The sequence below is a fragment of the Triturus cristatus genome, chromosome 11 (assembly GCF_964204655.1).
Source record: "Triturus cristatus chromosome 11, aTriCri1.1, whole genome shotgun sequence".
Classification (NCBI taxonomy): Eukaryota; Metazoa; Chordata; class Amphibia; order Caudata; family Salamandridae; genus Triturus; species Triturus cristatus.
Genome location: NC_140594.1, coordinates 117,896,144 through 117,920,245, shown reverse-complemented (window position 1 = coordinate 117,920,245; position 24,102 = coordinate 117,896,144). Strand labels below are relative to the sequence as shown.

General features: G+C 46.1%; 1 protein-coding gene across 1 annotated transcript in view; it reads left to right on the top strand.

The window, feature by feature from the left end:
* The window catches only part of BCR (BCR activator of RhoGEF and GTPase), a 419,493-nt gene that overhangs the window by 240,309 nt on the left and 155,082 nt on the right, over positions 1–24,102 (top strand). The window contains exon 8 of the mRNA XM_085633565.1: positions 10,634–10,774. Within this exon, the coding sequence (XP_085489691.1) occupies positions 10,634–10,774 (141 nt within the window). The remainder of the gene's footprint in view (positions 1–10,633; positions 10,775–24,102) is intronic.

The following is a 24,102-nucleotide window of genomic DNA, read 5'->3' as shown; positions in this document are numbered from 1 at the left end:
CCTTTGTGAAAAGTTTTGTGCTGGTCCGTCTAGTGAGCACCTAGAAAAAGGGTTCCAAAAAAGTGATTTACGTTGTTAATTCTGTAGTAAACTTTGCTCTACAATACTGAAAACATTACACCAGATTTGGCAAAAGTTAGAACTTTACTCATAACGAAGGCTTATTGCGATATGGTGTCAAGCACTTCAGCTTAAAGAGGGGCGTAGGTTGCGCATGAAGGGGTTAAAAAGTTAGTAATATCAGGACAATTAATGTTCGGATACTCTCTGATTGACCAGTTAAATGCCAGTCGTTCCTGATTGGCTAATTAACAACATGAACAACATGTTGTGGCAGCCATCTCAGGACTCTGGCTATGATCCCTGCATTCTGAAACTGGATGAAAAAAATGTAAGGTAGCAGGCTGAGGGATATGCGGGTGAAGCCCATTGAGTTACCCATCCCTTTATTGGCTGGCCAAAGTATGGAATATATATACATATGGCAGCTATTACAGAACTCAGGGGCATGGTCCACATTGAAATGTTTTGTAGTGAATGCCAGATTTTAAAGGTTTCAAACAGGAGAGAATATAAAGGGTGAATACGGCTTTAAGTCACAATATGAATCATTTGATGGTGGTGTTATATGTATGTTAGGAATTCTGGTGAGTTTGCAGGTAATTCTATCCTGTGAAAAATGCTGACCCTCAGCTGGAATTCAATGAACCATGTTTAAGAGAAAACTGTTTACTATTATGATTTTCTCATAGAAATTATGGCAGGTGCTTCAGAAGCTAAAATGAAAGCACCTTTTTCTATAAGTTCACACTATCTTTCTCTACCATGTGAGAATTAATACTGATATTCTGAATAAATCATGTACTTCCAGCAGAAGCAGCAGTCTGTCATTTGATTCCCCAATGCTCTGCTGCAGCTTCAGTGTTTTAATGATCATCTAGAGCACAAAAATAATCTGTGTTTGACAGAAGTGTGGCACACCTGAAGCCATCTTAATGGAACCAAAGCTGTAAAACTGTAATCATTTGATTTCGAAATGAACAAAATGACGAGGTTCTTTTTGTCACAGAAATTACAGTTAGGGCTCTAGAAAGCTAAAATGAGAACATATTTTGTATGAGTTCTCAAATGTCTTTCTCATCCCTGTCCGTAAAACATTGTGACAGGCAGACTGAAACATATTTTCAACACACCAGCAGCAACTGTCCGTTAACGCTCTAGTGATCAATTGCAGCTTCAACACAGATTTCTACTGAGCAACTAGAGTGTTCGCTAACGTTTGTATTTATGACAAATGCGTGTCGCACCTGAACTTCAGATTTATGGAATCAAATTCGTAAAACTGAATGTTTCTCCTACACAAGACACTGCAGCAAATGAACAAACTGAGGGTTTTATTTTTCTTAAACGAATTGGGATTAGTATTCTAGAAAGTTAGAATTAGGGCATATATTCGATGAGTTCTCAAATATCTTCCTCATCTAAGTGACAGGTCAGGCAGACAAACGTATTTTCCACACTAGCAGCAGTCTGTGAGAACTCCCTAGTAATCCACTGTAACATCACCTCTGAGTTTCATTGAGCAACAACTACAGTGCTAATCATTTGTCCAAGACAGAAGTGAGGCACTCCAGTACGCTTTTTTGTTGGAATGGAAGATATTGAATGTAAGGCATTTCCCAAGGAGGAGGCTGAAGTAAATTAGCATTGAGAGGTTAATGAAGGTATGAAACCAATGGCTTACAAATGTGAGCGGTGCTATGGGTTTTGGCATAATTTGTTTATAAAGGGGCTAAATATATATGGAGAGATTCATCTGCATAGGTACAGCATCTCCTTTCCACATATGATTTCTCAGCCCACCCAACGTGCACTGCTAATGACGTCTCACATTATGCCACCCATGACATCTAGATCATAGCCTCCTGCCAGACCCTGCATCCAATCTGCATCAAAGCTTAGACCCCGTGCCTTAGTTCCAGCAAGGAACTACATCCAAATCTCTGCAAGCATCAAACCTCCACAGCACACAATTTTCAGCCGTACTCAGAGCAGGTTTGACACAGGGCTTACGGCCAACGTCTGAATCCACCCCTCCTCAAGTGGCCATCCAGTACTATGCACAGTCTTTACCTATGCACAGTGGAGGTTGCCTGCAAGCCCTTGTGTCATACCAGGCCCTGTATCTAACATGCAGTAAGGGTTGGGTGGTGGGCTTGTCCTATGTCCAGACCCTGTGCCCAGCCCTCCGCATGTGGCCAACTACCACTGTGCTTGGCCCTTGGCCATGAACAGTGGGGGGGGGTTGGCTGCAGGGTCTGCCCCTGCGGTCAGAACCAGCACCCACCCCTCTATGACCACCCAACTCCCTACTTGCTCAGCCTCCAGCCCATCACAGCAGAGGCTCACCAAAGGATATATTATTCAGTGGTCAACTCTTCGCACATGACCTATGACCAATGCACCCATCCTTGGGTGAATGTAAGTAAAAAGACAAGGACATCATTAAAAGAGCTTTACTTCTGAATTTTCGAGTTCCTTTTGCATCTTTTGAAAGCAGCTTGCAAGAGTCCAACTGTTGATTTAGGAGTTAAATTACTACCCGTTCACAAAGCCTATAGCACACTTTCAGAATTATTGGTTGATATCATTAGTAACTTCTTCAGTGTTTAAATATAATCAGTGGTGTCATGTGATGAGTGTTGTAATATGTGAGATCATGGCCAGTGCATGATGCGTGCACAAGTTATAGTTAGTTCACTAAACTATAACTGACGTTTTCAGGGTTGTTTAGTTTTTTTTTAATGTTAGCTTGTGTCTCATTCCAACACCTAACTAAAACATCACTTTAATACTTTGTGCTTATTCACTGAAAATTACATTTTTGCCAGAGTGTAAAATATACCTTAAACCATTGCATGTTTACTATCACTGGTGCGGTCGTTAACAAGCTGCAGCCTTCAGTTTATCATTTGATAGTTGTGAAATAATTTGTCAGTGACCTGTGTGATTTTGCTTGATCTTCCTAGGTTGTTACCAGGGGACAATGGGTGCGGGAGTTTGACTGCTGCACCCCTGTGATTTTGCAGAAATGGTTCTTCTGCTACACTTGAACTGAACAGATTTGGGTCTGACATGCTTGTGTCTAGTGTATCAGGGAGGGTGATGGGTCAGGGCCAGGTAATGCTATCCAGACTAACGGTAACCAAAGACTACACCCTAAAAGTGTTGGATATTTTCAGGTGAAAGCATAAGCTTACAGCAAGAAAGAGGAGAAAGTACTAGCAGGTCGGTCCTGTTGGGGCAAGAAGCAGCAGACACTCGGGTAAAGGCTGAAACCTGACAGGGTTCAATGGAAAGAGAATGATGAAGCACCAGCACCAAGCAATGGCTGGTCACCCCGGAGGGTTTATACAGCAAAGATAGGACGTCACTCCTGACCCTGCCACTCAATACCCTCGCACACCACACATAGTGATTACATCAGTGCTCCCGCGTATCCGCTGGTTAGTAGCACGCTGCGTTCCGTAGAGGGGCGCGAAGACCCCTATGATGAAGCATGACACCAAGGGCCCTTTTGGTGTGTGAGGGGTGTTTAAAGAACACAACGTGCTTCCCACCATTGTAAGAAACACATCCAACTCCAGACCTTTTTTCCTGTTTTCGCCTAACTCATATGGGTGGATTCTATTTGTTTATTAACTAATGTGGAAGCTGCACAGGGTAAGTGCTGGTAACTTGTTCAGGTTTGTGGACCTGCAGCAATCACACAAGAAGTCATCAGGCGTGTTGGTGGTCACAGGCAAGGTCAGCACGAAGACACCTGTCAGTAATCTTAATCCTTCTTCCTGAAGCTTTTGTAAATAGAAAAGGAACTTGTTGTTTGATGTTCGGACATTTCTATCCCCTAATCTACTTACTGCCTTCATCCTCCATGTCTCATGACCTGGGGATGCCTTGTATTTCCTGATCTACTGTCTGCTTGAAGCATGAGGATACCTTGAAATTGTGAGACTAGGGACACTGGTATAGAAATAAATATCTCAGTGACATAAAATATGGTCTTACTTGTATGTACTATTTCAAATCAGCTAACCCTTGAATTAATCGAACAAAAACAGCAGTCAACCAGACTCGCAGATTACCATTTTTACATTTATTGTGTATAGTTTCTAATAAGTTGACTAGACATGTACCAATGCAATTGCAATTAATGAATTGAAATGCTAGTATCTGCAAGCAACTGGCAACCACCTCATTGGACACCATACTTAGTGAAAGAATCTAGTTCTGAGGCTGGATAACTTCGTTCTCATTTCGTTAAGTCTCGGCTCAAGTGATTTCAAATACTACATCTAAGTGGGCAGACTGTTTTACTGACATTTACGCCTCTATTCCATGATCTCTCTTCACCGCTTGTCTCTGGGGATTATCTGCCGGTTCTCTTGTATTTTGTCCATCTCTGATTTTAGCTTCCATCTCAGGGGAATGATCTGTGAGGGCCCTGTATCTGTCCCGTACGGTCTTCAGGCTCCATCCCAGCGGAATGATCTGTGAGAGCCTTGTATCCGTCCTGTTCGGCCTTCTGGCTCCATCTCTGGGGAATGATTTGTGAGAGCCCTGTATCCTTTCTGTACTGTCTTCAGGCTCCATCTCTGGGAAATGATTTGTGAGAGCCCTGTATCCTTTCTGTACTGTCTTCAGGCTCCATCTCTGGGGAATGAGAAGTTAGTTCCTTTTTACTCTTTCTATACTGTCTCCAGCCTCCATCTTAAAAATAACATGCAGTCTCCCTTGTGCGTATGCCTCTGCTGTCTTCAACCTCCATTTCAGGAATTGCATGCAATCTCCCTTGTGCTTATGGCTCTACTTTCTTCAGCCTCCATCTCAGGAATGATATGCAGGCTCCTGTGTGCCTCTTGCTCTGCTGTCTTTAACCTCCATCTAAGGAACAATATACTGGCTCTCTTTTGCGTCTACCTCTGCTGTCTTCAGCCTCCATCTCAGGACTGATATTGAGGCTCCCTTATGCCTCTAGCGCTGCTGTCTTCAGCCTCCATCTCTGGAATGACGTGCAGGCTCCCTTGTGTCTCTGGCCCTACTGTCTTCGGCCTCCACCTCAGGAATGACGCCCACACTCTCTTGTACTTCTGGCTTTATTGTCTTCAGCCTTCATCTCATGAATGATGTGTGGGCTTCCTTGTGCCTCTGGTGCTAGCCTCCATCTAAAGAACAATAACCTGTCTCCCTTTTGCTTCTAGCTCTTCTGTCTTCATCCTCCATCTCAAAAATTATATGCAGGCTCCCTTGTGTCTCTGGCTCTACTATCTTCAGTCTCCATTTCAGGAACAGGATACATGCTCCCTTGTGTCTCTGGGTCTACTATCTTAAGCCTACATTTCAGGAATGATGTGCAGGCTCCCTTGTGTCTCTGTCTTGAGCCTCCATCTCAGAATTGGAATCCAGGCTGTCTTGTGCCTCTGGTTCTACCATCTTCGGTTCGCTGACAGAATATCAGTGTAAAAAATATAGATGAAAAAATATAGAATGCATAAAATATAAACTCCCTATACTTAAACAGGTAAGTACAAAAATACCGGGAGAGTTTCATTGTGCTTTGACCTTTGAGAAAGCGGTAACAGCCGCGAAACGCGTCAGGTCTAAAATGATAACCGAGGAGCATCAACGTGTGGTTACTCCCTGAATAGCCGGATGGTGAAATTCCTGTGAGTGTGCTCCTAAAGCTTGGAAAGTCCAATCCCGCTTAACACATTACGAACAGGCACTGACACCGTGGGATGATTCCAAAGATGTTTATTCCATCAACAACGATCCAAAACCAAGACGCGTTTCGGCGGACGAGTCCGCCTTGCTCACTTTCCCAATTTTTTCTCTCAATTACAGTCCTATCTCAGTTTTCAACATTTATATCAAACTCAAGTGGTTGCCTTAGTGACATAAGGTTAGTAACGGACATAGAAGAGTTCTTAAGGTAAGTGAAACACTAATGGTTGACTCACGTAAAAAACAGAGATAAAATGAAAAATTAGATACACATTACTAACATGTGTTAAACACGGTCAACTGTAAATAATTGTTGCATTGTTTTCAAGAAAATAATTAAATTCGGTGTATTACCTTCAAAGCATTTCTAACCGTTGAGCCCAAGTGGGCAGTGATCAATAGAATTAATTAGAACAAAATATTACCAATAATAAAATGAGAACAGTTGGCCTAATTACGTGAATCCGATATTCTAACAAACGAAAAAATTACAGAAAACTGAAACTAGACTCAAAGGCTATAGTCAGTAGAATAAAGAAAAAGGGGGGGAGGTTTGGAACAAATGAAACTCATTACATTTCCTGAGAATTCTCACAGGGATCTCAAAGCGAACAGCGACTTTACATCATAAAGCGATAAATAAGACAAGTATATATTTGTGCAGCACTAGGGGATTATAAATGTGTACTCAATGCTTCATCTGCGTTCATGCCATTTGGAATTTTACAATCCAATGAAATTATATATCTGGATTCTAATTTCCGCAACAACATCTGCCTGTTTCCTCCCCTGACGTTCTTTTTCACACTGTCAATGACAAAGTATTTGAGATCTTCTGATCTACCCCCGTGTATTGTATTTATATGTCGGGCCACTGGATATGACGGGTCATCGTTATTAATTGCCCTCAGGTGTTGTAGTATCCTGACATTCACGGGGTGAATTGTGCTACCCACGTACATTTTGTTGCATGTACATCGTAGCACGTACACCGCAAACTCTGTCTTGCAAGTGTAGTGATCACGAATTACAAACGGAGTTTTCCTAAGGGGGGTGGGGACTGATGTGGTGTTTTCCCCGTGTTTACAGGCTTTGCATTTTGTACACTTAAAAAATCCCTTTTGTGCTTTTAGCCAACTGCTACCTTTCTCACTTACAGGTGCATTGACAACCAATTCACTTTTCATAGACTTAGCCCGCCTGAATGTTAATTGAGGGAGCTTGGTACATGAGGAGCCTATGACGGGGTCACATTGGACTAACGGCCAGTGTCTATACAAGATTCTTCTTAGATTGTTATGATACAGGTTGTACCCTGTGACTAATCTAGGGGTTTGAACTTCCTGAACCATCTTTGCTTCTGACTTTTTGAAGATCAAATTTTCTCTAGTGGTATTTGTACACTTTTGTTTGGCTTTGTTCAAGGTTTGTGCTTTGTAGCCTCTCTTACTGAGTCTCGTGCATAAGTTATGTGTAGAAACGTGTAAGCTCTCTGTGGTACTGCAATTTCGTTTCATTCGTAGACATTCAGCATATATATATATATAATCTACTGGCGGTCGCCAGTAGATAGTTATAGTTAGGACCGTGTTTCCATAGGAAATCCGCAACATTCTATTTGGAATAACTTTGGCGCCGGTTGACGAATCCTCGCGAAATTTTCAAAATAGGTGGGGCGCTCTGCTCCGCTCCTACCCTGAAAGTCTCGGGGGGATTCGTCAAGCGGGGGCTGAGAAAAAAGGGGGGTCCCAAAACGCGTTTCCCCCATGCATTTTCCCATAGGACCTTTAGTCCGAGCTACAGCCCGAACGGCTGAACAGAATTACTTGAAATTTGACAGAGAGGTAGTCCTCCGGTCAGAGATGTGCCTTTTGCAGGTCTGGTGTAAATCTGTTCAGTAGGTCCTGAGAAAATAGCATTTAAATCAATATATATATATCTGTAAGCGCGCTCCGTGCGCTTACGGTAAGCTTACCGTACGCGTACGGTGCCGTGCGCGAGCTCAATTCTGATTGGTGGTTACATGACTGTAAACATTCGAATCGGTCGAAATCAGAAAGTGTCGGCCGCCATTTTCTGTCTCTCGCACTGCAAAACAAAGATGGATAACGTATAAAGGGGGCAACGAAGAGAGTTGCAGACCCCCTAGCGTTTGTCAGGGGGTCCACGAAGGACCAAAAAGTACGAAAAATACATTTAATAATTTTTTTTAAAAATCGCGGAGTGCGCGTACGGTAAGCTTACCGTACGCGCACGGCAACATTTTTTTTAAAAAAAAACAAAATAACAATCACATTTATTAAATAAATTGAAGGACCCGCAAGGGAGAAAAAAAAATTGTTACTGTGTAGAAAAAGGCGAGGCGTGCACGGTATGAACTGCGCAACGTGGGCGCTCGGTGCGCAAAGCGCACCGAGTGCCCACAGCGCGCGCACGGTGCGCGAAGCGCACCATGCGCGCAGGGTGTGCGCACGGTGAAAAATCAGAAAAAAAAATAAAAAATAAATACATAACTTAGCATTTAAAAAACCGTACAAATTCACTGAAAAAACCATAGGTTTCACACACGTTATAGTTATCTGTACATTTCACTCGTAAAAAACCAATGAAATTCCACGTTATAGTTAGATCAGGTAACTATAACTTGCGCGACCGCAATCCACAATGTGTCATTTCAGATGTCATCATTGATGTGATGAGTGATGTCACTGACCATGTCATGAGTGATGTAATATGTGACGTCATCAGCAGTTTATTGTTAATTAATAATTAATAGTAATTAAGAGCGAATTATTAATTAAACATAAATTAATTCCCGCCACTTACCCCTATAAACCCCACAACCCTCACCTAAAATTAATGACACAATTTCCATAATTACTTTACAATTAATTAATTTGTATTCACCATCAATTAATTCATTTTACACAAATTACTTTCCACCGTTTACCGCTGTAAACTCCACAACCCACACCTGAAAATTAATTCCCCAATTTTCATAATTAGTTTTCAGTTAATTAATTTATACTAATTAACTTATTACTGAAAAGTAAATTAATTCCCACCTTTTACCCCATAAACCCCACAACCCGCACCTAAATAAATTACACGATTACCATAATCAAATAGCAATTAATTAATTTACAAATTAATAATAAATTACTTCCCACAAATAACACTATAAAATCTCAAATGTTAATAAATGAAAAAGAATCATTAATGTATTATAATTAAATTACTTCCCACACTATTCCCCTATAGACCTGCTACGAAACTAGAAAACTTAAACTTTTATTAGAATAAAATTTATAACTACTAAACATTTAACACCTATATTAAAAAACATAAATAATTCTTATACAAAAAATACATCACATACATTTAAAACATATACTTAAATACATAACACTAATTGAAAAATCTATATTTTAAACAACGATATTTTGCAAACGATATTAATGACTTCTATATTTTTTTTATCGATATTCTTGACCACGATATTCTTGCTGTCGATATTTCTGACTCTCGATATTTCTATAGTTCGATATTTCCAACTCGATATTCTGTGTACACACCACCGTCTTCTGCCTCCATCTCAGGAATGACCTGGAGGTTAATTTGTGTCTCTGGCTCTGCTGCCTTCTACCTCCATCTCAGGAATGAAATCCAGGCTGTCTTGTGCCTCTGGCTTTACTGAGTTCAGCCTCCTTCCCAGGAATGACACCCATGCTCTCTTGTGTCTCTGAAATGACTCCCACGCTCTCTTGTGTCTCTGGAATGACACCCACACTCTGTTGTGGCTGTGGCTCTGCTGTCGTCAGCCTCCATCTCAGGAATGACGTGCAGACTCTCTTGTGCCTCTGGCACTAACGTCGTCCGCCTCCATCTCAGTAATGATGTGCAGGCCCCCTTGTGCCTCTGGGTCTACTCTCTCCAGCCTCCTTCTCATGAATTATATGCTGGCTCCCTTGTGTGTCTGGCTTTGCCTCCTCGGCCTCCATCTCGGATATAACATGCAGGCTGCCTTGCACCTCCACTCTGTCTTCAGCCTCCATGTCAGGAATGATATCCAGGCTGTCTTGTGCCTCTGGCTCTACTCTCTTCAGCCTCCATCTCAGGACTGGTATTGAGGCTCTTGTGCTTCTGCTGCTGCTCTCTCCAGCCTCCATCTCAGGAATGACGTGCAGGCTTCCTTGTAACTCTAACTCTACTGTCTTCAGCCTTCATCTCAGGAATGTCGTGCAGGCTTCCTTGTAACTCTAACTCTACTGTCTTCAGCCTTCATCTCAGGAATGTCGTGCAGGCTTCCTTGTAACTCTAACTCTACTGTCTTCAGCCTTCATCTCAGGAATGTCGTGCAGGCTCTGTTGTGCCCTTGTCGCTACTCTCTTCAGCCTCCATGTAAGGACTGATATTGAGGCTCCTTTGTGCCTCTAGCTCTGCTGTGTTCATCCTCTTTGTTAGGATCTGGAATGAGCTGTTCACGTGTACCTCTGTTTTTTAGGCCTCCTTGTCTAAAGATGGGGGATGGGGGTTCCCTTTGTTTTCCCTCACTCCTGTCTAGTTCTGTCTCACTGTGATCTGTGGCCCTGGTGTGCCTCACTGCCATTAGCTTCAGTCTGTGGGGGATGTTTCCTTGTATTTCCTCATGAAACTGTTTCAAGCCTCCATCTCTACAACAGGATGTCTAGGTGTCATTGTAGGGCGCCTCAGTCTATGGATGGTGAGCTTTGAGATCATGTATTTATCCTGCAACCCTGAAAGATGTTCTGTGCGTTATTCTGTATTTCAGAATTATAATTCTGTGCATTCATCTGTTTTCTACGCTTACTTCTCTTTGGATATCCAGGATTTGCTGAAGCACACTCCAGGGAGCCACCCGGACTACCCCTTGCTCCAAGACGCCCTGCGCATCTCCCAGAACTTTCTGTCCAGCATCAATGAGGAGATCACCCCTCGCAGACAGTCCATGACCGTGAAGAAAGGAGAGGTGAGTGCCTAAGTCGGGGTGACAGGTTGGCGATGTGTGGTCTAGTGCAGTGGCGCAGAGTCAAGGGTTCTTGATTGGGTGCTGAGAATTCATGGCGTGACATGGGCAAGGAGAGACTAAACATTTGCAGGTCCTATTTCCCAATGTGGTAGCCATACTAAAAATGCAATGGCCATTGTGGTTCTGAGGGACTGTAGGGACGATTGCTAAGAGTGTCAGCTGGCGTATCGTCTGTTTCCTTCCCTCTTGGTTGCTTGTTAGACCTCAGCATGAGTGCTCTGACCCCCAGAACCTGCCAGGGTGCCATTTCTGAAATGCTGAGCCCATGCTGCTGCTCCTAAGGGTCCCTTACTTTCGCCCAGCGAGTGATCTCATTAGGGAATGCTGCATCCTTGGTGACGGTCTATGGTTTTTGGGCAGTTCTGTACCCAAGGGGACATGCCACCTCCCTCTCCCTGTAAGTGAAACCATGCATTCCGTGTCCCTCACTCTGACTGCATGACCCTAGAAGAGTGAAGGGGGTTCTTTTTAGAAGTGGTTATGCAGTCCATCTCTGGGTGAGATTGGGTGGGGACGGTATGCCTCCTCTCTCTTCCCACTACCACTCCAGGAAGCCCTGGAGAACTTAGATTGAATTGTTTGTCCTAGTGTTACCAACGACCTACGAATATGTATAATGCCCTAATATGATTGGGAGTTGTGAACCCATCACATGTGTGAGCACCTCCCTGTTCATTCTGCACTGTGAGTGCACTTTGAGGTGGACTTTAAACACCAGTAGGCCTCTGACCCCACCGTGACACTGCTGGGGCAGGAGGGCTCCAGTGACCAGAAACATTTATCAAAGGAAAGCGGCGGGCCTCCAGGAGCCCTAAATGCAAACTCTCAATAACTTGGGGTGTCTAATTCTACTTTGAATGAGCATTACCACTTCAATACAAAGCATGAAAATCACTTGAATTCTCCAGTTGTGTTGAGCAATCTCAACCTGCATGTGTGCTGCTGGTCTCCTCGCACTTGAATGAAAATATACATATATTATATGTTCTCACAGAAAAAACGTTTTTGATGTGGAGTAAGGGTTCCGTGCAGTAACTCAAAACATTGATGCAGTCATTTCCTGTGTTCCAGCTCTAGTCCCAGCCTGTACTGTAACTGCACCACTCGCTAACTCCAGACAATGTCAATAGTATAACTCCACCCCTTCACTCGCTAACTCCAGACACTGTCCGTACTGTCACTGCACACTTCAGTACCTCCAGACACTGGCCATACTGTATCTGCACCCATCATTCTATAACTCCAGACACTGCCTTACTCAGTGGTCGAAGTGGGGGGGGGGAAAGTAGGGGAACTGTGGGCGGAGAATCGGAGGGCGGGAATAACCCAAGGATTGGATCAGTGGGTGGAGTTAGAGGTGTGGCCAGGATGCGCAAAACATCCCAATCTTTAGTATTTGTTTGGCATTTCACTGACCAGTTACAGCTTATGTTATTTAATTCAACCAATGGATACACATTATTATTTAACGATTAGTATGAGTTATTGACATTAAAGTAAATTCACAAAGTGGGATATGTTTCTGATCACAGAATGTCCCAAATATGCGTAAAAGTGGAAGCACAAGCCATTTGTTTCCGAGCCATGGAGTTTCTGTCGTCAGCAATATACACCCAGACGATCAATTTTACGTGTGTAGATCACTGTATAGGAAATGTTACATAAGACAAAGGACTACAAGGTGTAGGAGTCACATGACAACCATACTAGTAGGCAGTATAGTTTAATAGTGATTGATCTGGAGAAACACAAACTCATAATTTAAAACTTAATACCATGATTGGGGGTTCTCTTTAATAATCATAATTGATTTCTAGCCAAATGAACACTTTTTGCAACATTAGGATAATCAAAGGCTTAGGGGAAAAAAACATAACGCTCTAGTTTATACCTTGCAGTTTGTATGCAGCTCTTAGATGAGTTAATAGCTTGCTGTTCTTTGTTAGGATTTTAATTTATAAACTGCAAGTAATAAAAGGATCTCACTGCCAAAAGCACGGACCTATTTACATTAGGTGCACTTTGTGAGGGGCATGGTAAATTTTCTTTGCAGAAGGCACATTAACCCTCTGCGCTATCTTTCCATGAGTCAAAACTTCCACTAGACAAAACTCCGATCTCGCTTTAGGAAGAAGTTTATTGACTGGAATTATCATGACATTTTTATTATTGCCAAAAATTGCTGGAGGCCAGGAAGGAAGCAGCAAGTGCTTTTAAAACCATAATATACGACGCACCCACTCAAAGTCCGTGCCCGTTGCGGTCACACTGGTCGCACCGCCCTAGAGCCAGCTCTTCTCAGGGGTCCTGTGACCTCAGTGACGGAGTCACTGTTGCTCTAGGGTCTGCTACTTCGTAGGCCTGCCCGCAAGACTGGAGTTGAACTTCAGTATGGATTGTGGTGGGCAAGCCTTCAAGGTGAACCCACACTTGCCACTGCTAGGGTCCACCTGCTAGTGCTAAGACACCAGGGCTTCTCCGGTTTTGCAGGGCCTTCTAAGGGCTAGCATGGGAATGTGCTCCCTCAGGAGAGTGGTCTGGGGGACTGGTCTTGAAGGCTGGACCTGGTTCCCCAGTTCGAAATTCGGCAGCTCTGACAACAGTGCTACATCTGCTCCCTCACTGAACACCATAATGCCCCACTGAGAGAAATTCACACTGCCTTCAACTACAATCCAATTTGACCTGCTATAAACAACTGGATGCGACTCAATTCAAATTACGCACCAGGCAAGAGCAATATGCTGCCTAAAAGAAAAAGTAACAACATCCTGGAAAAAGCAAACACTCATAGGGAATGCAAAATTAAGTAAAGCATGCGAAATGTAAGCAGGAACAACATGGTGAACTAAATGCTGTTACAGTCATTATTCAGAAATCAAGGAGTATTTTTGCCTGAAAAGTTAAGGACAAAACTACAGGGCCCAGAAAGGACCCATTTCAATGTCCACTGCTTATATCCTCACAAAACGTAAGCAGTATGGTTTAAAAGGACATCATTCATGAACACAAAGCGCCGTACACATTTTGTTTTCCAGTCCACCCATCAACCAGGTATTGCAGTACCTTCAGGTTTGGTGCACTTCCCCACTGGGGGAAAACAAGGCTGTTCAAAGAAAGACAAGAAAACAGAAGTAGTGCTTCACTGGCAAACTCTGTCAAGTGACGCTAATGTGTTTGAGTGTGAATAAATCAATCTGGCCTCTTTAAGAACACTTGGTCTTGCTTTTTTTTTAGTTATTTATTTTTCCTATTTTGAACTTTTTATTTCCGAGGCTGCACTTTGGAATGGAAAATGGCAAAAACGGCATTTCCAGCAAAAGTGGTTTTCTTTTTTGCATCCATTTCACAGGGGAACAAATGAACGACAGGAAGAAATAGAGGGTGAGAACCATTTCTTGAGTCACGGTTTTCGGTTAGTGAAGAGGAGCTAGAAGAAAGAGAGGGAATAAGAGTAAGAAAGCGAGGGGGAGCAGCTGCCAGCGGCAGAAACCGGCACTGTCCTTGTCTGGGTAGGAAGCAAGAGACAGAAACCTTTTCCCCGCCCGTCCCCGAACAGCCACTAATGCCGAGCCCGCTCAGCAGGCCTTGGATATTTCTGACGTCCAGGGACGTATATTCAAAATAAAAAAGTAGGCGAACGGAATCTCTAGAATTAAAGAAGTAGGGGCACGCCGTGCCCTGCCGATCCCGCCCACTTCGATCACTGGCCTTGCTGTAACTGCACCCTTCACACTAGAACTGCAGACACTGTCCATACTGTAACTGCATCCTTCACTCTATAACTCCAGACTCTGTCAATACTGTAACTGCGCTCTTCACTATCTCCAGACACTGTCCGTACTGTAACTGCACACTTCACTCTTTAACTCCAGACTATGTCCATAGTATAACTGCACCCTTCACTCTAACCCTCTAGAGTCTGTCGATACTGTAACTGCACCCTTCACTCTATAACACTAGACACTGTCCGTACTGTAACTGCACCCTTTACTAACTCCAGACAATATCAATAGTATAACTGCACCCTTCACTCTCGAACTCCAGACTGTGTTGATACTGTAACTGCACCCTCCACTCTAACTCCAGACCCTGCCCATACTGTAACTGCACCCTTTGCTTGCTCCAGACACTGCCCATACCGTAACTGCACCCTTCGCTAACTCCACACTCTGTCCATACTGTAACTGCACCCTTCACTCTATAACTCCAGACTCTGTCCATTCTGTAACTGCACCCTTCGCTAACTCCACACACTGCCCATACCGTAACTGCACCCTTCGCTAACTCCAGACTCTGTCCATACTGTAACTGCACCCATCACTCTATAACTCCAGACTCTGTCCATTCTGTAACTGCACCCTTCGCTAACTCCAGACACTGCCCATACCGTAACTGCACCCTTCACTCTTTCTTTTTGCAAATCTGTTTTATTGCTTTTTTCAAAAGGTATAATGAATAAAGAATACATGGTGCGGCAGGATACATTACACACAGAAGTATATAAACACATGCGAGTCACTGATCCGTGTCTGGCCTAGCCAGCTAGACAGCCCCACAGTCAAGAAATGTACCAACTGCAACCTGCCCGGGAGTCGGGTGCATGTGCCTCAGCAGTTCCAGTGTCGTCTCTTAAAGAGGGGCAGCAGCCACCACATACCAGCCCCTAGCCATACATGCCAGTGTGAGCCACCTAAGCATCTTAGACATTGAGAACAAATTAATCACAAACAGGTCAAAAAGAGAAACTCAGAACAGTGGCAGCTTGACTAGTTGTACACAGTCCCCCCCCCCCCCCCCCCCCTTGTCTCACCCAAACTGCACCCTTCACTCTTTAACCTCTTGAGTGCCCATGACGAGTTGGTCTCGTCATGGGCCGCGGTTGCGCTGTGCCCATGACGAGACCAGCTCGTCATAAACCCCGCCCGCTAATGAAACGCCCGGCACAGGGCGGGGAAAGGGGCATACTGTAACTGCACCCTTCACTCTATAACAAATAGTTTCTCATCTGTCGGTGTCGTTTTGCAGCTTGAAGACTTTCTGGATTCACTATGCTGTGCATTATTACGCAGTCTAGTGGTTGGGTCCGGAATCGTAGTGTGTTTTTCTCTTTTTTTTTTTTTGTGGCCCAGGTGGGCGTCAACGTCCCACCATTTGGTGTCCTCCCGTGACGTCGGCGTGCTTCCTCCGGAAGCTCCCACCTTCTGGCGCCATCTTCGGATTCTTTTCTTCTTGTCTTGTGCTATTTTTGTTCATCCTCTTATTTATCAGTCTTTTTCCATTTTTTTTTTTGGATTCCCTTCCTCCTGTCTCATCTTTCTGGCGGAGGTGGGTGGGTTCGCTAGTGAATCCAGAAAGTCTTCAAGCTGCAAAACTACACCGACAGGTGTTTTGCAGCGTGAATCTTTCCCGATTTACTATGCTATGCATAGACTTTGTAGCGGTTTGCTAAGTTTGTGGCGGCTGGGTGGAAGATGAGCGTTGGTTGTTGAATATATGTTGAAGCACTTTTTGTCCTACTTGTGCTTCCTTGTTCATCTGTATATCCACGCAGTAGTGCTTAGTGAACGTGTGCACTGAGGCCCATGTTGCCGCCAGGTAAATGTCTTGGATGTGTGTGTTTACCAGGAAGGCTATTGTTGCTCCCTTTTTCCTGGTAGAGTGGGCTTGTGCCGCTCCTTGTAGTTCTTGCCCTGCCTGCTTGTGGCAGAATTGTATTGTCTCTGCGATCCATTGTGCGATGGTGCCTTTTGTTACCGGTCTTCCCAAGAAACTGCTTGCGAAAGACACAAAGAATTGCTTTGTTTTCGTACAATCTTTAGTTCTCTCAATGTAATGCATCACTGCCCTTCTAGCATCCAGAGTGTGCAGTACCCTTTCTGCGCATGTGGATGGTTTCTGGAAGAAACTTGGTATCTGTATTGTCTGGCTTAAGTGGAACCTTGACACCACCTTTGGCATAAAGTGTGGGTCCGTTCTCATTACCACCCTGTCATTGTGAATTTAAATGTAGGGTTCTTGTAATGTAAGCACTTGCAGTTCGCTTACCCTGCGTAGCGAGGGGATTGTTACCAGAAAAGCTGTCTTTATGGTGAGCATATGTAGAGAGGCCTTGTGAATGGGCTCGAAGGGCGCCTTCATAAGTTGCGTGAGAACTACATTGAGGTTCCATGCCGGTGGTGGTACACTTTTTGGGGGGCGATTAGTTTGGCCCCTTCCAGGAATCTTTTTACCACCTGGGATGTAAAGAAACTTTTCCCCGTTTCTCCTCTTGTGTAGGCTACTATTGCTGCTAGGTGTACCCTTAGTGAGGTGTAGCTTAGGTTGCTCTTTAGCAAGTGTGTTAAATATCTTAGCACTGTTGATTCCCTGGTGATTCTCTTCTGTAGCTTTTCCTTGAAGCACCATTGGGTGAACCTTTTCCATTTTGCTACATAACACTTCCGTGTGCTAGGTCTTCTTGCCTCCCGTAGCACCGCCAGCATGCTCTCTGGGAGTTTTAGGTGTGCAAACTCTAAGACTTAGGCTCTCTGGTTCTGGGTGGAGCACTTTTCCGTTCTGCATTGGGAGCAGGTCTCTTCTTTTTGGGAAATTGTGTGGTGGCCCCTGCGCCATCTCCACTATCTGTGAGAACCAGGACTGCTTGGCCCACTGTGGTGCTACCAGTATCAGTGTCATGTTGCTTGTTCTGCATTTGCTGAGCACCTTGTGTATCAGTGGTATCGGGGGCAAAAGCGTAGGCAAATGTCTTCGACCAGCTTATCCATAGGGCATTTCCTTGGGATTGCTGCCCTGGCTGTCTGGATGCGAAGTCTTGGCATTTTGCATTTTGGTGTGTTGCAAACAGGTCTACTTGTGGGGTCCCCCACTTCTTGAAAAGCTTTTGCGTTTCCTGTGTATTGAGCTCCCACTCGTGAGATGCTGATGTCTATCTGCTTCCACATTTTCCTTCCCTGGTAGATGTATCGCCAGGAGGTCTATTTGTAGTGGGATTGCCCACATCCAAATCTCCTGCACTAGGATTGATAGCGCCACAGATTGTGTACCTCCCTGCTTGTTGATGTAGAACATTGTTGTGGTGTTGTCGGTTTGTATCAACACTCTCTGCCCGTACAGTTGTTGCTGGAAGGCTTTTAGGGCAAGGAACACGGTCTTTAGTTCCAGGTAGTTGATGTGTCTTATCGCATCTGTTTGTGTCCACAAACCCCTCATTTTGAGCTGGTTCATGTGTGCTCCCCATCCCATTTGGGATGCGTCTGTTGTGATGGTCACTGTTGGAGTTGGTGGTGTAAATGGTTTCCCCTTTGTTATGTTCTCTTTGTTCCACCATATGATCTCCTCTTGCACTGCGTGCGTTACAACCACTAGATCCTTCCAACTCCCTGTTGCCTGTGACCATTGCTGCTGTAGCCTTTCCTGGAATGGTCTCATGTGGAGTCGGATATTGGGGACTAGGTGAATGCAGAACACCATCATCCCCATGAGTTTGCTCACTGTCCTCACAGTCAGAGGTTGATCCTTTCGGTATTGACGTGTCTCCTTCAGTAGTGCGAAGGTTTTCTTCTCGCTGGGGAACACCCTGCTGTGAATGGTGTTGATCTGTGCGCCCAGTAAGATCTTCACCTGTTCTGGTTCTATCGAGGACTTCACCCAGTGTATCGAAAATCCTAGTTCTGTCAGCGTGTGCGTGACTCGCTGAGCATGTAGTTTGCATTGGTTGTAGGAATTCGCCTTTACCAACCAGTCGTCTAGGTAGGGATATACATGAATTCCCTCTCTTCGTAAGTTTGCCGCTTCTGCAGCTAGGCATTTTGTGAAGACCCTTGGTGCGGATTTTAGTCCAAAGGCTAGGGCCGTGAACTGGTAGTGCGCTTTGTTGATGGCAAATCTCAGTAGATGTTTGTGTTTTCAGTTCATGGGAATGTGTAGGTAGGCATCCTTGAGGTCTATAGTGGACATAAAATCCCCGTCCCCTATTTGTGGTATAACTTCTTGTAGGGACGTCATTTTGAATTTTTGAGTTTTTATGTATTGGTTTAGGAACCGTAGGTCCAGGATGGGTCATAAAGTTTTGTCCACTTTTGGTATGAGGAAGTAGTTGGAGTACTCTCCCTTGTTTCTTTACTTGAACGGCACTGTTTCTGTTGCCTCCTTGTGGAGGAGTTCTTGTGCTTCCTGCAGGAGGAGTGTGAGCTCTTTTGCTGTGCGCGTTTTGTTGGTTGGCCTCCTGTTTGGTGGCTTTCTTTCCAGTTCTATACAGTATCCGAACTGTATGATGTTCAGTATCCATTTGTCTGTTATTTTCTTCCACTCCTGGAAGAAGTGTCTTAGTCTGCCTCCTACTGGTGTTACATGTTTGCTTTTTTCTCATTTGTGTGTGTCTAATTGTTTTTTTAAGTCTTTTGTTGTGCCGCCCCCGTAGAGATGTTGTGTGGGTTGGCACGTTCGTTACAGCGGAGTCACTTTGAGGTGGGCTGCTGCCCCCCTCTTCTCGTTTGTCCACGTCCGTTCGGTCACCCCCGAAAGGACTGGTCCCTAGGTTGGTACTGCCAGTTTTGCTGTTGGTGACCTTGCTGTGCCTGGTTGTTACCCTGATAAGTTTGCTGGAAAGTCTGGTGCGACGTTCCGGGCTGGTTTCCTCCTCTGCTGTTCGGTCTCCTTGAGGGGGTGCCTCTTCTCATCCCCCTGAACTGCAGTGCTCCCATGGACCTCACAGTTTCATTATCCTTTCTGAGCTGTGTCAGCTTCTCGTCCACCGGTGTGCCGAACAGTTGTTCCCCATTGAAGGCTGTGTTCGGAATATTGTTCTGGACCTCCGGTTTGAAACCTGAAATCCTTAGCCAGGCATGCCTCCTCTCCGTCACTCCAATCATCATGAGCCTGCTGGATGTGTCTGCCGCATCCAGGGCCGATTTTAGGCAGGTGTTGGCCATGTTCTTGCCTTCCTCCACCAGGTGTGTTGCCCTCTGCTGGTATTGTTCTGGGAGATGTTTGAGCGGCTGTCCGACCTCTTCCCAGTGTTGGTACGCATGTCTGTTTATTAGGGCATTGGAGTTCGCAATGCGCCAGTGAATTGCTGCAGTCCTCTCTATTTTCCTCCCTGTGAGGTCTATCCTCTTACTCTCCTTGTCTGGCGGTGGCCCTGAGTTTGTGGGAATGTTGGCCCTCTTTCTGGCTGTTGCCGTTATAATGGAGTCAGCCGGTACGGATCCCTGGATATATGCTGGATCCTTCGAGGAATGTTTTTATATTTCTTCTCTGTTCTAGGGGTGACAGACCTGCAGGTTGCTGGCTCCTCGAAAGGTTCCCTGCCCTGGTCCAGTACACTTAGAAGCATGGGTAGGAATTGGCTCCTAGTTTGAGTGGAGAGCAGAGTCTCTAAGAGAAAGCAGGCTTTTGGTTTTTCTTCCTCTAATTTAACCCCATATGTTGCTGCAGCATTCTTGATGACCATGTTGTAGATGCCAATGTCATCTGGCGGCGAAGGCCTCAACGGATATGACTCTACGGCTTCTTCTGGGCTTTCGGCGTCGAGGTCCTGCCAATTCCGGTCCTGCGCCGCCGAGGAAGTCGATTCCAAGTTTGTTTGTTGATCTTCCTCGACTTCTCCCTCGTAATAATACAGACCCTCTTCGTACTGCTGCTCTTCTGGAGTTTTCGGCGGGTCGGCGGGCATCGAACTCCTCTTTGACTTTTACTTCGACAACCATCTAGGGCTTCGAAGGGATGGTGTATCTGCTCATCCGTTCATCGAAAACCTTTTTTCTCTGTAGGATACTGTCCATTTCGGCCTCGAGCCTGCTTTTCTTCCTCTCCATTTCGGCCGCCTGTTCGGCGTCGAGAGTTTTGGCGCGTCGATGTTGACATCGAAGTCGCCTTCGGCTCTTTTTCCTTCGGCGTCGAGCACGCCTTTTCGGGGGCGTGCTTTGACAACCTAGGCTTCTCTTGAGCTTTCGCAGGCTGGGAGTCCTTTTCGAAGGATCCGCTGGGCTGTTTGTCCGTGGACGCAGCTGTGGCTGTCGATTGCTTCGACGCCAGTGCTCCTTTCGAGGACTTTGGCTCTGTTTTTCAAGAGTCTGTCAGGGTTTTAGGGGTCGACGTGTCTCTTACCTCCTTTGTCGACTTCTTATCGGTCTCTACGACGTGTAGTCCTCTGGTCCCTCGGCGATGTTGTCGTCTTCTCCACTGGAGAAGCCCAAGTCCCAGGGAGACGGAGGTTCTCCTTGGCCTTGCATGGCGTAGTTCGCTCTCTTCTGTCTTTCGCTCACTCTGTGAGGGTCTTGGGGGTGAATGCCGAGCAGGCGTTGCAATCCTTGCTTTCGTAGTAGATACGCAGGCAGAGGTTGCAGATCGGGTGCTGGTCCTTTTGCGCGTATTTGTGGTGGCAGTTACGGCAATTTGAATGGGGTTTTGTCCATTCCTGCGCTCAGGGGGTCCCCTGTGTGCGCATTCTCCGTTGAACGTCGAAGTTCTTTATCTTCCTCTCCTTCTTCGTCGTCCCGGCTCTGTGTTCCTGGTTGTGAGATGAAAACTCCAACTTTTCGGTGGTTTTCTGCTTGATGTCTTCTCCTCTTTTCCAAAAACTGTGGAACTCCTCGGTGACTATCCAGACCCAACGGCGGAAAAAAAAAATCTGAAGGTGGCGCCCAAAGGTGGGAGCTTCCGGAGGAAGCACGCCGACGTCACGGGAGGACACCAAATGGTGGGACGTTAACGCCAACCTGGGCCACGAAAAGAAAAAAAAAGAGAAAAAACACTACGATTCCGGACCCAACCACTAGACCGCGGAATAATGCACAGCATAGTGAATCCAGAAGGATTCACGCTGCAAAACTCCAGACACTGTTGATACTGTAACTGCACCCTTCACTCTATAACTCCAGACACTGTCTGTAATGTCACTGCACCCCTTCATAACTCCAGACTCTGCCCGTACTGTAACTGCACTCTTCAGTACCTCCAGACACTGACCATACTGTAACTGCACCCTTCACTCTATAAACCTAGACACTGTCCGTACTGTAACTGCACCCTTCACTCTATAAACCTAGACACTGTCCGTACTGTAACTGCACCCTTCACTCTGTAACTTCAGGCACTCCCCATACCGTGAGTGCGCCCCTTCGCTAACTCCAGGCACAACCAGCTTAAGTGCACTCTATTCCCATTAAATGTGCACTGCCTGTACTGTCACTCCACACTCTCCCACTCAGTCACCCTGCCGCTCAGTCACTTCCTCTCTGTCACTCTCCCCATCACAGTCGCTCTTTCCCTCTCCCCATCACAGTCGCTCTTTCCCTCTCCCCATCACAGTTGCTCTGTCCCTCTCCCCATCACAGTTGCTCTGTCCCTCTCCCCATCACAGTCGCTCTTTCCTCTCCCCATCACAGTCACTCTTTCCCTCTCCCCCTATCACAGTCGCTCTTTCCCTCTCACAGGCACTCTCTGACAGGCCTACTCCCTGTCACTCCCTCTCACAGCCACTTCCCCTTTCGCAGTCACCCTCTCTCTTACATTCACACTTTCCCTCTCACAGACACTGTTCCCCGTCACTGTTGCCCTCTTACAGGCACTCACTCCTTCACATGGGGGCTGGTTGTAGAAGCCTCAACTGGACTGCAGGGTGGGCACCGCGTGGACAGCTTCAAGCATCGGCTCCGCCCCGGGTCTGGAGCGGCGTTTCATTGTGTGCGCTTCATACCCCGGATGAGGCACAAAGCGCATTTACAGACAGGAAGCATGCTACTCGGTGGGAGTACATTAGATGGAAGGGGGAGACTATTACATGGCCTGTGTGGACAGTGTTTCGAGGTTGTGAATGAACACACGTGTTGTGCTCTTATGTTCTGTCCCTGCGCCTTGCAACATAGCGAAGAAAAAAGCCTCTTGCGCGTTAGATGCTGGTGAATGGATGGACAGAAAGTGCACACGTGCCCGGCTGTCTACGGGAAGTACTGTGTGTGCATTGCTCGAACCATATTGTAGTAAGCTTGAAGCTGCATTACACATGGGTGTAGGCTACAGACGTGAGATTAGACACAACCATGCGTGTGTACATCTACCGTCACAGCTCTAGAGTCCACACTGGAGGCATAGCAGCATCATATAGTAAAAGGCCCTATACAAGCAGTCGAAGGCTGCCCTCTCAGGGGAAGCACACCCTATGCTTCGAGGGGTCTACCCGGGTGGAAACTATAGGAGCATCAGCGCATGCGCCCAGTGTGCCTTCCCACCAGCCCTAAAGTCTTCTCTGGGAGCCTCATGAGGAGTGCGCCATCGCCCGGCAGAGTCTGTGTGCATCATGTAATATTACCTAGTGTACGCATAGTAATGCGCCAAGGTCCCGCCCGGCTGTCCTCAGGGCGCGGATGAACATGGGGCTCATTTATCTAAGATGCACAGTCAGAGACACTGTGAGGCCTAGCTCCTCGCTGCTGCCTCTCTCCGGGGGCCGGTACACCCGGGCCGCTCCCGTTACTCACCTGCCCCCCTCCCCCCCCACCTCCCTCACTCCTTCGCCCCCGCCCTCTCGCCGCACCTCGCGCTGCCCGTAAACCCAGAGGAAGTGACTAACGCGCGGATCAGCAAACACCGGCTCGCGGTCAAGGAAGAATTAATTAGCGAGGAGCTGTCGGGTCAGAGGCCGGGCCGAGCTGAGCTGGGAGTGACTATGAGAGGGGGGAGTGCCTGTGAGAGGGAATGATTGTGACTGAGCGAAGGCATGTGAGAGGGAAAGAGTGACTGTAAGAGGACATGTGAGAGGGAAAGAGTGACTGGGGAATAGTGCCTGGGAGAGGGAAAGCGACTGAGAGGGAAAAGAGTGACGGTAAGAGTGCCTGTGAGAGGGGAAGAGTTAATGTGAGAAACCGTGCCTGCGAGAGAGGAGGAGTGCCTGCAAAAGAGAGAGAGAGAGACAGTTAATGCAAGAGGGAAAGAGTGAGAGAGCACATGTGCGAGAAGGAAAGCGACTGAGAGGGAAAGAGTGACAGTGGGCGCAGCTTAGCCTCAACAATGGAGGATACTGAGCGAGGATAGAGCGGAGTGACACTTCTGTAGGGCACGCCTAGCCGCACGGGGACAGAGCACGCGAGCAGGGCATTACAGAAGAAAAGGCACCCTGCACAGAGTGCACACATGAAATGAGAGGCTGGCATGGGCAGACCATGGATGGCTTAGAAAGAGACTTGTATACAGGCCACGGAGGCCGCCTCCAGGATTCTGCTTCTGGGAAGGCCATGAAGACGCCTGGGTGGGCCTTGAAGGCACAC